Genomic DNA, 13,671 nt, shown 5'->3' on the forward strand with positions numbered 1-13,671 from the left:
ATATATAACACAATATAAAGCACGGCGCTGGTATGTCAATGCTTTGAGTGGTCAGTAAGACCAGAGAAGCAGTATGAAATTACTACCGATGTTTGCGACTAGGCGTCGCTATTTTTACTAGTCGGGAGCAGAAGTACTAGTCCTTTAATCTAATTGTTTTACATTTAATTGATTCCCAATGATGGTAAATTGCTGTGTCCTAATGTTATACAACCATTCATTAATGAAGAATGTGATTAATGGTTAAAAATGCCTTTGTTTAATGACTATTTGACATTAAACAGTTCTCAAATATAACTTGATATCTGTTTCTTAGTTTTAGACTTTTTTCCCTCATTTAGCTGACTAAGAAATTAGTCACCAGGAACATCTCTAGTAAAAACCATCTTATTTAGTATTTAGACTCCTCCCTGTGGCAGAGAAGGAACACAGTGACAGGAAAAGGCATCACAAATGTCTCGATGCATGGATAGGTTCATCGTGAGCTGTTGTAAGTAGAAAAGTACAAATAAAATCTCTCATCTGTACAGTTCAGACTTTCCCCAACCTGATCTGTTACCACGTATTATGGCTATTCAAGCTCCATCATACTAACTCTGCATTTTCCACCTTTGCCACAGAGATTCAGGAACTATAACTATAAAAATAGCTTCCACAAAACTTGATTTTTACACAAATCAATTTCTTTTCTCGAGTCTGCCTTCATCCTTTGAGTCCCCTCTTCTGTCTAATGTAGTTCCCTCTCTGTGAACTCCAGTTGCAGGAAAGTCAATCATATTTCGAAGGTGCTGGTGCCACCCCATGTACCCCCTTTGGACATGTCCCTGCTGTCTTCACAAAAGAAACTTTATACATAATGTAAACTATGTAACTATATGAAATAAACCAAACTTGCATTTCAATATATGTCAACTGAATAAATAAATTGTGCTCTTCCTAAATGTTCTTCATAAACGTCTGGACAAACTGAGTGTATGTTTATGTTTTTCACATCATGTTTCAGGCTAGACCATAATGACTCACATTCTGAAGTATAATTAATGCAGTGTCATTTTAGGAAATAAATACAATGCTTAAAATACAACGAAACAGCAATAAAACCATTGGTGGGCGTGTCTAATATGAAACGCATAACTCAGAAAAACTCTCCAGACATACCTGTTTATTTTATTGTGTCTCGTGACGTCTTTTTCTCGGCTATTATGGCATGTACTTTTTTATTTACTTCACTCTTTTGTGTTGAACAACATTTTGTGACAGTTTTTCTGTTAAAAGAGCTCAATAAATAAACGTTACATGAAGTCAACCTGGGCTTTAGAGTAGAAAAGGACGTTCAGTCTAAAGTCTCAGGCTTCAGTCCACAAACACAACAAACCCAACAACTGTAGAGCAGTAAATCTGTAGCTCCGACCTAATCCTGTTCTGTGTGTGTGTGTGTGTGTGTGTGTGTGTGTGTGTGTGTGTGTGTGTGTGTGTGTGTGTGTGTGTGTGTGTGTGTGTGTGTGTGTAAAGCAATCTGCCAGCAGTGGGGGACAATGCAGTAGTTGTAGTGTTGGTGGTTTACAGCAGGCAGCAGGTGTGGAGGCTGACACCTCTGCTGTCAGTCTGCAGGTCTGGCCCTTTTTATTTTTGTTAGAATTAGAAGTCCATTATTGTCATTAATAAAAATATAAAGTAGAATTTGGTAAGACAAAGCAGTACTTGTTCATTTTTTTATTTGTCGTGTTTAAGACTTTGAAAATGAAATAAAAGATCCTCTGCCAGACCTCCTTTAGCACAGCATCACCTGGTGGAAGCTGAGCGGCCTCCTGCAGTGTGTCTGTTGCAGTGGGGTCCAGCTCAGGTGATAACTGATGTGTCTGAGGGTCAGGGGCAGCTATATCGGTGGTGTGAGTCCTGTTGACCTCGGTCCCAGGCTGACAATCAGCCTTTATTTCCTCCTGGAGACCAACCAGCCCCTCCTGTCACTCATCCTGCCGAAGTGAAACAACAGAGGAGGATGAACGGAGGGTGCTCAGCTCTGAGCCAGTGAGAGGACACAGACACAAGATGAAAAAGATGCAGAAAATTCAGAAATATGGCTGTAGGACCCATCGTCTACTCATACTTAGTTATGGCAAGTCTTGAGCCGTCTCTTTCCGAAGGTCGTTCCAAGTTTTCCTTTGGGAATTGGCTGCTTTTTCTCTCATTTTCAGTCCAATCCTTAAGTTACTTAACACCACAAAAGGACACTTAAATGAATAGATGAACCAGTGGTGTGTCTACACACACAACTTAGCAAAGTATGCTTTCATATCATGTTGATATGATAAAATGTTTATCGAATTTGAATTTTTGACTACATTTCAATCACTTCGGTTGTTACAAAAAGCTAGAACTCTATTTATGAGACAGGATGTTTAGTTAATTAAAAACATGGGTGTTCCCATCATTATATTGATTGGTACTCTAATAAATTTATATTATAGGAATTTATATTAAACCTGAATGAAAAATATTAAATCTGACTATTATTTAGTTTCCTGTCATGTAAAAATCTAACTTGAAATCAGAGCTACAAACACGTCTTCTAAGTCTTTTGCAGATCTACACTCGCTCCACCTGATTCAATAAGTCAGGGACATAAGTTAACTGTTACTGTCCGTCATATTAGTGTTTCACAGTACTTTCATTGCTCAGCTATATGAGTAGTTTATAGGATTATTTAACACATCCTTGACATGTTTCTGATGAATTGCTTTAATAAGAATCTTCTTTTATGTGACACAAACTTGTGTAGTCTCATTTTAGTGTTTTGGTGACAGGACAGCCTGTAATGTTAAGTTGTCTTTTAAAAAACTACTATTTATCATGATGCATTAAATGAATCACTTCAGTAAAGTATTGCAGAAAAACCTGTCACATGTGGAGTGTCATACCTTGATTTTTAAGACTTGTCCTCGTATGAAGTGATTTGCTCATCAAACATCACTTTTTATCACAGTTAGTCACTAGTGGACAAGCCAGGCTCTGGTTGTGTCGATCACCCTCCGTATTTCCGACCTGCCATCTGTCGACCAGCAGCCTCCTTTGCTCCTAGCCGTAGCTTCAATACTTCACTTCAAATTTGCCAGCCGGGTACACATCACTGTCTCTTATTTCACGTATTGTTGCTACACTAACTGCTGGTCTCTTCTGTAGTTTGGGCATTTCTTCCACAGCAGCTCAAAAGTTTTTCATTTTATATAGAAACAGGTCTGAACTCATAGTCAGAGCCTCTAAGTAGGAGGATCCACATCCATGGATTTATCTATCACGCTTTTTCTACATTTTGCAATAATGCGTCTTACTGTCTATTCCACGTTTAACGTCAAACATACAGTATTTAGCAGTACTTGAGTTAATGTACTTTCTCACTTTAAGCCATGGAAAAAACAGACATTACCCGGAGGTCAGGGTCAAGAGCATTTGCTGCCCAGGGACACCTCAGTAGGCACGAGATGCCGTGATGAGCACTGCTGCTGTGGTAGAAGCCTCGTGGGTCCTGATGGCCATTTAAATTATCCAGTATGAGGAGCTGACTTGTGGATCCATTTTGAAACAATATTTACGATCTGAACTTTATCTGTGAGACAGAGAAGCTTCAGTCTGCAACTGCCTTCTCGTTTTACTCCGACAGCAACCTCACGTTCATCCCGGAACGTCTCAGCACGAGGATTTATTTCCCCCCGCTATCCGTCATTTTGTCAGAGCAGGTGTTTCTATCTCTGCGTTTCTTTTCTTTTTTCAAACGGCAGATATCTCATTTTAGAATGAAGCTCTTCATTTGGGGCAGGCGTTAGTGATCGGACGGAGTGAGGCGGTGGAGGAAAGGGTGAGGGTAGGTTAAACCCCCGGAGACCTGCCCCTGACTCTGGCCATAAGCCAGTCAGGGTGTACATTTCCCCCCCCCCCCTGAGTTCCGGAAAATTGGCGAGATTAATGCTGTGGCAGAGGGATGGTGGTGCTGATGGCGTTTCCAGATGGCCAGTGGATTCGGCGGTGGTGGCGTTGGCGCGTCACAGCGTGGCCTCCGACCGCAGCCCCGGCTTTATGAGTCGTGTAAAATTGCTTCAGGCCTGAGGCCCGGGCCCAGTCAGCAGCAGTTTGGGACACCTTGTTATCTGTCTCTCAAATACTGTGTCCCTCCACAGGACAGCATTTCCCATTAGTTTGGTTTTTATGTTTCATTTCATTCAGTTAAAGTGCAAAGACTTCTGCTGAGGATCATTTTGCTTTGAAGTGACATAAATAACATCCCCAGACTGCTTTAAATACAGCAAGGATGCTTAAATAACAGGAACATATCATGGAGAAAGACTCAGTTACAAACACTGCAACAAAAGTGGGTCAACTTAGTTGGAGTGTCAAGTGTAAAGAAGGTCTGCCAATCTTTGATACCATATGAAAGTTTTCAGTGAAAAACAAAGTTTACGAGTCTACTGGCCTGCCTCAGAACCTTGAGCAATATGTATCGGTGAGAGAACCATGTTTTTGGAGCCTTGTTATGAAAAGAGTGAAAAATGTAAAGGTCTCTATGAGAGTGGATTAGCACAACACCAGAAGTTCAGCCTCTGGGAGCAGGAATGTGGAAATCTGCACATTAGATTCAAAAGTAGAAGTTCAGATTAGCAGAGGTGAAGCTTAGCCAATAGCTCGAGCACACCCACCTGTATTTCCACCCACCTGTCATTCCATGTGGCCATGCACCTCATAAACAGAACTGTTTTTGCAGCAGCTTGGAAACATGTTTATTTCTGCTTCAACATTAGACATTTTAATTTCTTCATCTTTTGGCTATAGGGAGTCGCCACCATGGATCATTTGCTTCTATCCCTAGCATCTTCCTCTGTTACACCAACCCCCTGCATGTCCACTGCATCCATGATGGATGATCCAACCGCAATTCAGTTAAATTCAATTCAATGAAAATCAATTGTATTATCCAAGCACAGTTACCGACAATCAGACAAGCACTTAGCGACAGTGGGAAGGAAAAACTTCCTTTTAGCAGCAAGAAACCTCTGGCAGAAGCTCAGGGAGGGGAAAACATCGTCCATGACCAGCTGGGGATGAGGGAAGGAAGACAGGACAAAGACATGCTGTGGAAGAGATCCAGAGATTAATCATAACTAATAATTAAACACAGAGTGACAATCCCCCAGGAGGGCTCAGTGTCACCTGTTCCAGCACTAACTCTATGCTTTATCAAAAATGAACATTTTGAAGGCTAATCTTAAAAGTAGAGCTAGTGTCTGTCTCTTAGATCCACATTGGGAGCTGGTTCTACAGAAGAGGGGCCTGAGTGCTGAAGGTTTTGCCTCCCATTCTACTTTCAATATTCTAGGTACCACGAATAAACCAGCAGTCTGAGAATGAAGTGCTCTGCAGGAACACAATCCAACATATTTGTTGAATATTTGCACTGAAAGACACATCCTGGTCAAAAATGCCTCCAAGATTCCTCACAGTGTTCATGTTCTTGAAGCAAACTTCATGTGTATAAAGATCTTTCTCGGCATGAAGCTGTGCTGCTGCTCACTGATCAACGCCTCTTCGCTTGTTAGTACATGTCCATCTCTATTTTCAGTCACTCTAACCTGTTCTCTAAGCAGTGTTTCTGCCTGGCCAAACAATACAAAAACACGGGAATTAGTCAATTAACTCATATTTGAAGCCTCAGATGAACATTGGAGGAACTGCAGGTTCTGGTTTTAATTTCATTTCCTTCATTATTATTTTTTTCACCCTAGAGATTGAAGCTTGGATTAAAAAAGAAAATAACGTGGAGTTTCAGGGGTCTTTGTGATTCATTTTAACTGGTGCATTGTGTATGTCACAGAACTGGAAAAAAAATGTGATAAAAAATAAAAAGTATTCTTTGCATTTTCCCCATTTTATCGCGTACTTATAGGAAAACCTACTTCAAGCATCATCTCAGCAAACAGCCTCTAACAACTGTTACCTCTGGATGAGTTCATAGCCTGCAAATTTCACCTCACGAGTAAAGAAGAGCGCGATATTCATCCTGCACACTGATGGCTGCTTCTTCGGCGCCCTCCAGCTGCTGCAGTTGTGCACTGCAGCTGCACAGCTGCCGGCGTGTTTTGGGAAAAGGGATAATGCGCATTTTGCAGTTTGTGGATGCAGCGGGTGCAGCGGTGACAGCTGAGAGGAGGAGGTCAGTCCTGGGTGCAGACAGTCGCAGGGGAAACACTGCATCTAAAAATAAACTCGGTGACATTTAAGTTGATTGCTCGGTTCACACTTTCATGCAGTATTTACACTTGAAAAGCGGCGCAGCAAAGACACGAAGCCTGATCGCTGTATGGAGACTTTCTATACAGTTGCATGAGTGATGCATCACTTATTGTGTTTTAATATAAATATATATTTGTTAATACTATTAATTGTTTTTTTTTGTGTGTGTGTGTTTTAAGCTGTATTTTCCCTTTTTCTTGGAGGAATAACTCTGCTCTGATAGGACGGTACAGAGGAGGTCAGAGGTTACAATTATATCTACATGCATATCTACATTCGACATATTTGTCGAATTAAATGAATAAACAAACAAATAAATACACAGATAAAATAATGAATAATGAAATATGAAATAATAATGAAATAATAAACCCATACCACATTATGACAATAATAATAATAATTATTATTATTATTAATATTAATTGTGATTTTTTTTCCTACATCAGTTATATTTAGCCTTTAATTTGTGTTTTTTTTTGTCAACAGTTTTAACCTCCTACCACCAAGTTTAAATCTTCATTTTTTAATAATTAATTTTCAAAAATTGTTCTAATTTCCGTTCTTTGTTATTATTATAATTGTAAACGCCAGTGCATAGACACGTTTTTTTTTACTTTGGTTTACAAAGGCGTTTTATAACTGAACTGTATATATTTTCATTTTTTATATGTTTTGTTATTAATTAACTCGAACATGTCGTCAGTCCATCTTGCAAATTAAATGCATTATAACGCCGTGAATAAAACTATTTAATTAATGACGTCATGATTCCTTAGAGGTCATTAATATTCATTCAAATTATACAAATAAAGCATGACAATGAACCAATACACAGAAAAGTATACCACATGGAATAATGACAGCTATTTAACAGATGCATATTTACTTTGCTGATATCGATACGCATTTTTTAAATGTATGTATTAAACTTACATTTCCCACACGCCCCCCGCCGTGTGCAGCAGTACATTACTGCCCTGTGAGGGGTAATCGGACACTAATTACCGTGAAGCTGTAAACCCCTCCTGCCAGCAGCTGATTGGACAGACCTCGGTGGACTCCATTATCTTGAACCCGCCCCCCACTGTCCCAGGTATAAGGGGATCCAGGTCAACGGCTGGAGGGCAGATCAGTTTGTGACAGGACTGTACATTCCCTCAAAAGCCCCGAATCCTGCTTCACATTTCAGTTCTTCCCTAAAAAAGAGAGAAAAGTTTGGTCATCACTGGATTTTCTTCTTCCTGCTGTGTTCTGGACTGAACCATGGAGTTGTCGGATATCTCTTTCCCCATCCCCACCGCTGATGATTTCTATGACGACCCCTGCTTTAACACCAGTGACATGCACTTCTTCGAGGACCTGGACCCGCGGCTGGTCCATGTGGGGCTGTTGAAGCCTGACGACTCCTCCTCTTCATCCTCATCCTCCCCTTCCTCCTCTTCCTCCTCCCCGTCCTCCCTCCTGCACCTCCACCACCATGCCGAGGTGGAGGACGACGAGCACGTCCGCGCCCCCAGCGGGCACCACCAGGCGGGCCGCTGCCTGCTCTGGGCCTGCAAGGCCTGCAAGAGGAAGACGACCAACGCGGACCGGCGGAAGGCGGCCACACTGCGGGAGCGCCGGCGGCTCAGCAAGGTCAACGACGCCTTCGAGACCCTAAAGCGCTGCACGACGGCCAACCCCAACCAGAGGCTGCCAAAGGTGGAGATCCTGCGCAACGCCATCAGCTACATCGAGTCCCTGCAGGCGCTGCTGCGCGGTGGCCAGGAAGACGGCTTCTACCCGGTGCTGGAGCACTACAGCGGGGACTCGGACGCATCCAGCCCCCGCTCCAACTGCTCCGACGGCATGGTGAGTTCAAGGAGCGACAGGTGTGAGAGAGGCGCACGGAGCCGACCATCTTTTGAATTTAGCCAAAGGAATTGGGGATATTTTACTGTCTGCTCCAACTCTTATTTTAACTGATGTTTAATATTAATTTAATTCTTTTATTATGATGAATCGAGACAAATCAAGCAATTCGTTTTTTCTCTTATTCATGACGTTTAAATTTCATGTAAAATAGTGATTTAAAATAGAATCATTTAGCTGCCTGTGTGTAACGTTTTCATTACTGGCCATTTTGTGTCAGAATCGGAACGAAGCAAATTTAGTTTCAAAGTGTCTTTAAAACATTTTCTTTCGTCTCGTCTCACCAAACACACAGGAAACAGATTTAAACCGTTTTTAGACCCCAGATGTAACAAACGGAGAGACGTGGATGGAAAAAAATAATATCTGAGTTCAGGGACTTTATTAACGTGGTATGACACAAACAGCTACCGTGACTCAACCATTACCACACACACACACACACACACACACACACACACACACACACACACACACACACACACACACACACACACACACACACACACTTATTTAGATTTATTTTCTAATCACTCTGCGGGGTTTCTCTGGTGGATTCTTTAGTGTCTCTGTCAATATTTAATTTTCTCTTTTCTTCTTCAGACGGATTTTAACGGCCCCACCTGTCAGACAACCAGAAGAGGAAGTTATGACAGCAGCTCTTATTTCTCCGAGACTCCAAACGGTAAGAAATGATTTTAATACGTGTTTAAAATAATAAACCACGCAGTAAAGTGACGGCAGTTAGCGGGGAAAGACAAATAGAAGACGCAATAAAAGCAGCAGGCCAATAAAAATAAAACAGTTGATGCTGTGCTTTCTTTGAACTGATTCTTTATTTAATTGTTTACAACGTAAAAGTTCAATGTTAATGGTAATTTCAATGTTAGGAGCAACGTATAAAAGTAAGATTATAAACCATACGCTGAATTAAAAGCTCATTTTTAATTTCAGCTGATGTAAAAAGAGAGCGTTTCTTCGTTTTTTTGTTTTTTTTTTTAGATCTTTTCGACAGTAAATGATTAATATATAATACAGAAGCTGAAATAGTGAGACAATATTCTGAGTTAAATTAAGCTCTGTAAAGCAGCCTAAATACAAAACAAGCGTGAAAACAATTAAACTAGATCTGTGATTAATGCTAACAACTAATTCGAAATTTGAAAATAAAGCTAGATTATTATTATTATCATTATTATTATTATTATTGGTTTGGGGTTTGTTTTGATGATGATGATGATTTGATTATGTTTTTTGTGTTTCCATAACAACAGTTTTGTCACCTTTGTCCCCCAATATGAATGATAGAAAAAAATTTTTTTTTAAAAACTCATAGTAGCCTAATGATTTTTTTTTATTTACTATGATGTCTTGTTTTTTGTGCAGGCGGTCTGAAAAGCGAACGCAGTTCAGTGGTGTCCAGTCTGGACTGCCTGTCCAGCATTGTGGAGCGGATCTCCACCGATAACAGCAGCCTGCTGCCGCCTGCTGACGGCCCAGGATCCCCACCGACGACAACTGTGCCGGTGGGTGAAGCAGGCACTGCCCCGGCGACCACTCAGGTCTCGTCTCCGACTGCCAGTCAGGACCCCAGCCTGATTTACCAAGTCCTATAGACCCTCACACATAGATATTCAACTCGGAAATTACAATAAATTAAAAAAATCCCCAAATCTTGTCAAGCCATCCAGCCATAAGAACACACACACACACACACTGAAAATGATTATTTACACCAGCTGAACTGAGAAACCACCACTATGGTTGATCAGCTGCTTCTTATGTATTTATTCTCTTTAGATCAATGTATGGAAGCTCATTCCTGCCAGAAAAAAAGATCAGCAGTAAAAATCATTTTAAGTGTTTTCAATTGAGTTGCCAAGAAAAAAATCCCGTGGCTGTGAGGTCTAATTAAAAGTACACATACCTAAGATTTATTTTCAGTTATTAGATATATGTTTAACAAAGGAATGATAAAATCTAGAATTACTGATTTCAAACTTATATGTAAAGAAAGATTTTTTTTAAGCGTCCAAACTAAACATCTCAATGTTTCATGATCAGATGCGGTTTGTTGATTCTACACGGAGACGCTAATAAAAGGAGGAGCCTGAAAAAAATGATTTTAAAAAGTCATAGTCAGGAGCTGAAGTCTTAATTTTGACCTTGTATGTCATACAAATGAAAAGTTGCTTTTATCATTCCAAAGTTACCTACATTAGTTAATTTTCCAAACAGGAATGAGCTTCCACAGCCACCCCAGATTCCTTTTCTTGTTTCTGAAATAAGTCGAGATCAGACCACTTAATTCTATAGTTACGTTTTAAATAGAAACCAGTTCGGTTCTTGCTGTATTTTTATTTAATTTTAAGTTATGAAAAATATTTTAAGCCTCAGCTTAGTCTTTCAGATGGATCCCCCACCTTCCCCACTCCAGCCTTCTGTGTATAGTCTAGCTGATGAAGGACGGAGGCCAAAAACCACCCATTAACATTCCTCCACTTTCGTCTATCTGAAGTCCGAAAGGCCCCAGCTGTTCGATTCCCTCAGGAGGAAAAAGGAACTACAGTAACTGTTTGACATTTTAGAAGGAAACTTGATGTAAAAGCACAAATTTCTGCAGTAAAAGCTTAACAGAATCCGGCCTGCGGGTACAGAAGTATTGTAGTGACTTTTTTTCCTCCCGTCAGTTTTGAAGTAGGTTCAGACCTCCTTCCTGTCCAAAACGGATTTTTAATTTCTTTCATTTGTCATTTCACTCACTGCAGCGGAGGACCACTTTTCTGTTTCTGTAAATATTCTGTAAATAAGAGCTGATTTGTTCCGACTGAAAGTATTAATTATGTATTTAATGTTTCTGTCTGTACGTGCTTTTGTTTGTTGTGAAAAATGTTAAACTTTATATTTATACATCTGAAAATGAGTGACAGTCTAAAGACAAATAAATGCTTATTTATACAAAATATATACATATGACTCTGACTTATGATGTCTTGTTTTTTTTTTAATGTCCAGAATTTATTTAGAAAATTTTATAATTTTTTGTGGGAAAATTTTCAAGAAAACGTTTTCATTGCCTTGATATTTAAAATAATTGAACACATAAATTTCAAAGCAGCTGGTGGTTTTTGTCCATAAAACTACTCATCTAAGATTACCACAAAGTAAAAGATCTCTCAGCAAAATTAGCAACATTTTAGGCACTATTGCTCCTATCAAGTCAGTGAGCTGGGATTTTTTATTCTAAACATGAACTACAGTTACAGCAACAGACATGGACGACTGGTTCCCCACACAACAACTCAATGTCCACTATGTGAAGCAGCCAAACACATGCCTGCTCCTCTCGTTAACTGAGATAAACTGCTGGCATATTTGTTTTACATCTATACTGTCCAGTCTCTCCTGGTGGACATGGCAACACGTTATTCACGGTTACATACAATTTTAGACTGATGTGGGCCAAAGCCTCGCACATACTTGCACATACTTTTCAAAAGGGCTGGGGGGAGTGGTATACGTACAAAAAACTTCAATTTTACAATGTTTATTTATTGGATGAAAAAGTTAAATGTCACCGTTATTATTGTCCGGCCGGAAACAAGCTGGGGATGTCCAAATTCAGAGGCTGCGTCCACCTGAGGACCCGGTGTTGTGCCAAAAAGTGATTGTCTGCCAAAAACTGATTGCCTGTATTTATACTGCTATAAATAACTTGTTGGTCTATAATATGTGAAACATATGTCAAGTGTATCCCAAATGTATCAAGTCATCCTGAGCAACAAACAACATTCCTGTAACAAGGTAGAAGCCGCAATCACTTTTTGGCAGTGACTTTTATGTATCCTTTATTTATGCAGTTAAAAAAAAATATTGTTGGCTTTAAAAATGTCTCTTTCAAGAGTAATCTGGCCAAGAGGACAAATGCAAAAATAGTTCTCTAAATATATTTTAAGTGGACAAACGGGAGCTGATTGATTATAATGTAAGTACAATAACACAGTTACAAAGATACTTGACAAACAGGTAAATTTTTAATTTGATATATAACCCCTTTGTAATACCTGTTCACCAAAGTCTATTTAGCAACATACATAACGATATTACACATAAAAAACACACGGAAACATTGGAAATCAGTTTTTGGCACAACACCGGCTCAGATATTTGAAGTTTACTCAGCTACTTTCTCCCTGGAAAATATGTTAAAAGTTTATTTTACGACCCAGAAAGAGTAATAAGAGCAATATTAAAACTAAGTAGATGCAGTAGTAGCCATTGTTGGAAACTGGAATTGGCTTGGCCGATATGGGATATGGTTTTTCAATTTTGTTGTCCGGGTGGAAAATCGGGAGAAATTCGGTAGAATGGTGGCTCCTGAAATTCGTGATTCTCCCGGAAAAATCGGGAGGGTTGGCATGTGGGCCTAGCATAGCCTGTAACGTTATTGTGACGGACACATTTTATGAGTGAACTTGACTTTAAGTGACTTACAGGTTTCTTTGAAAAATACTTTCTTATATCCAGGGTCTTCCTTTTTGCTGCCGTCCTCCTCTCCTCCTCGCAGGTCCAGGCAGCGCAGGCTTGCTGCTGCTAAAACTAAACAGAGCTCCCTGAAAGGCTCAGCCAATCACATTGGATATGTTTGTCAAATGAGGAAGGACTCCAGCAGAGAACGTAATTGAACTCTTTCTGCACCACAAGGTGAATGAGACGTTGACAGATCGGTTTTTATCTTTGTATCGGGTAAGTACTTTAGTTAAGAGTGATGGTGACTGTCACAATAACTCTGTTAACAATTATAATATTCAAGTTATTTAAATCCCTAAATGACTAATGAAGGTTTGAGCTTTAAAACGCTTCTGAACAAACACAAACATTGTCCGATGCTGTTCCTGTGACCTTGACTTACATGCTGAGGCTCTGCTCCGTGGTACACAGACCAACAGCGCCATCATGTGATTCTACAGAAGAACTGCAGCAATTGGCACCTCCAGGTTTTGGTGTGTTTAGTCCTTTGCACTGCTGCCAACATCAGCACACGTGCATTTGTGTCATCACTGGTATTTGTGACTCCTCATACTTGTTTGTGTTTTTCCTTTTTGGTGAATAAAATAATGTTTAGCAATTTAGCTTGTCTTGTCTCCCGCCATTGTCACTGGCTGTGTGGCAGCTTGTGACAAAATAACAGTGAAAGTGATCTTTTTCTTTTTTCCACAAATAAATCATTTTTTCCTAATTTTTTTCTGTTCAGGAATGCAGGTAAATATCAGTAATATGAAAAAATGTAATGTGCTTTCTAAACTTTTTTCAGCTTTTCTTCTAAAACTAATAAAAATGAATAGATAATAACAATAATGATATTTAAATATAATTTTTAGTAAAGTTACAGTAAGTTTTGTGAGGTTATTTAGTAGAAAAAAAGAATATTTTACTCCTAAATATATATTGATTAGTGTGTAATTATGTCTTTCACCA

At 39.6% G+C, this 13,671-nt stretch overlaps 1 protein-coding gene and 1 long non-coding RNA gene across 2 annotated transcripts; one reads left to right on the forward strand and one right to left on the reverse strand.

The window, feature by feature from the left end:
- Positions 1-1,698: 1,698 nt before the first annotated feature.
- LOC101487031 (uncharacterized) lies at positions 1,699-3,820 on the reverse strand. The gene is made up of 3 exons (XR_191574.4): positions 2,919-3,820; positions 2,108-2,211; positions 1,699-1,973 (listed from the first exon to the last, which is right to left on the reverse strand). It is a non-coding gene; the product is annotated as an uncharacterized LOC101487031 (long non-coding RNA).
- A 3,575-nt stretch (positions 3,821-7,395) lies between these two features.
- myod1 (myogenic differentiation 1) lies at positions 7,396-11,160 on the forward strand. Its single transcript, XM_012923239.4, has 3 exons — positions 7,396-8,133; positions 8,797-8,878; positions 9,580-11,160. Exons 1-3 carry the CDS (start codon positions 7,546-7,548, stop codon positions 9,807-9,809), a joined length of 900 nt encoding a protein of 299 aa, XP_012778693.1. The 5' UTR covers positions 7,396-7,545; the 3' UTR covers positions 9,810-11,160.
- Positions 11,161-13,671: the final 2,511 nt, after the last annotated feature.

This window comes from Maylandia zebra, linkage group LG7 (assembly GCF_041146795.1).
Source record: "Maylandia zebra isolate NMK-2024a linkage group LG7, Mzebra_GT3a, whole genome shotgun sequence".
NCBI classification, from domain to species: domain Eukaryota; kingdom Metazoa; phylum Chordata; class Actinopteri; order Cichliformes; family Cichlidae; genus Maylandia; species Maylandia zebra.

Excerpts from the sequence above, each read along its gene's own strand:
- myod1 (XM_012923239.4), top strand. The coding sequence starts at position 7,546 with ATGGAGTTGTCGGATATCTCTTTCCCCATCCCCACCGCTGATGATTTC. Across the intron at positions 8,134-8,796 it reads CCAACTGCTCCGACGGCATG|ACGGATTTTAACGGCCCCAC; the intron begins GTGAGTTCAAGG and ends TTTCTTCTTCAG. Across the intron at positions 8,879-9,579 it reads TTTCTCCGAGACTCCAAACG|GCGGTCTGAAAAGCGAACGC; the intron begins GTAAGAAATGAT and ends TTTTTTGTGCAG.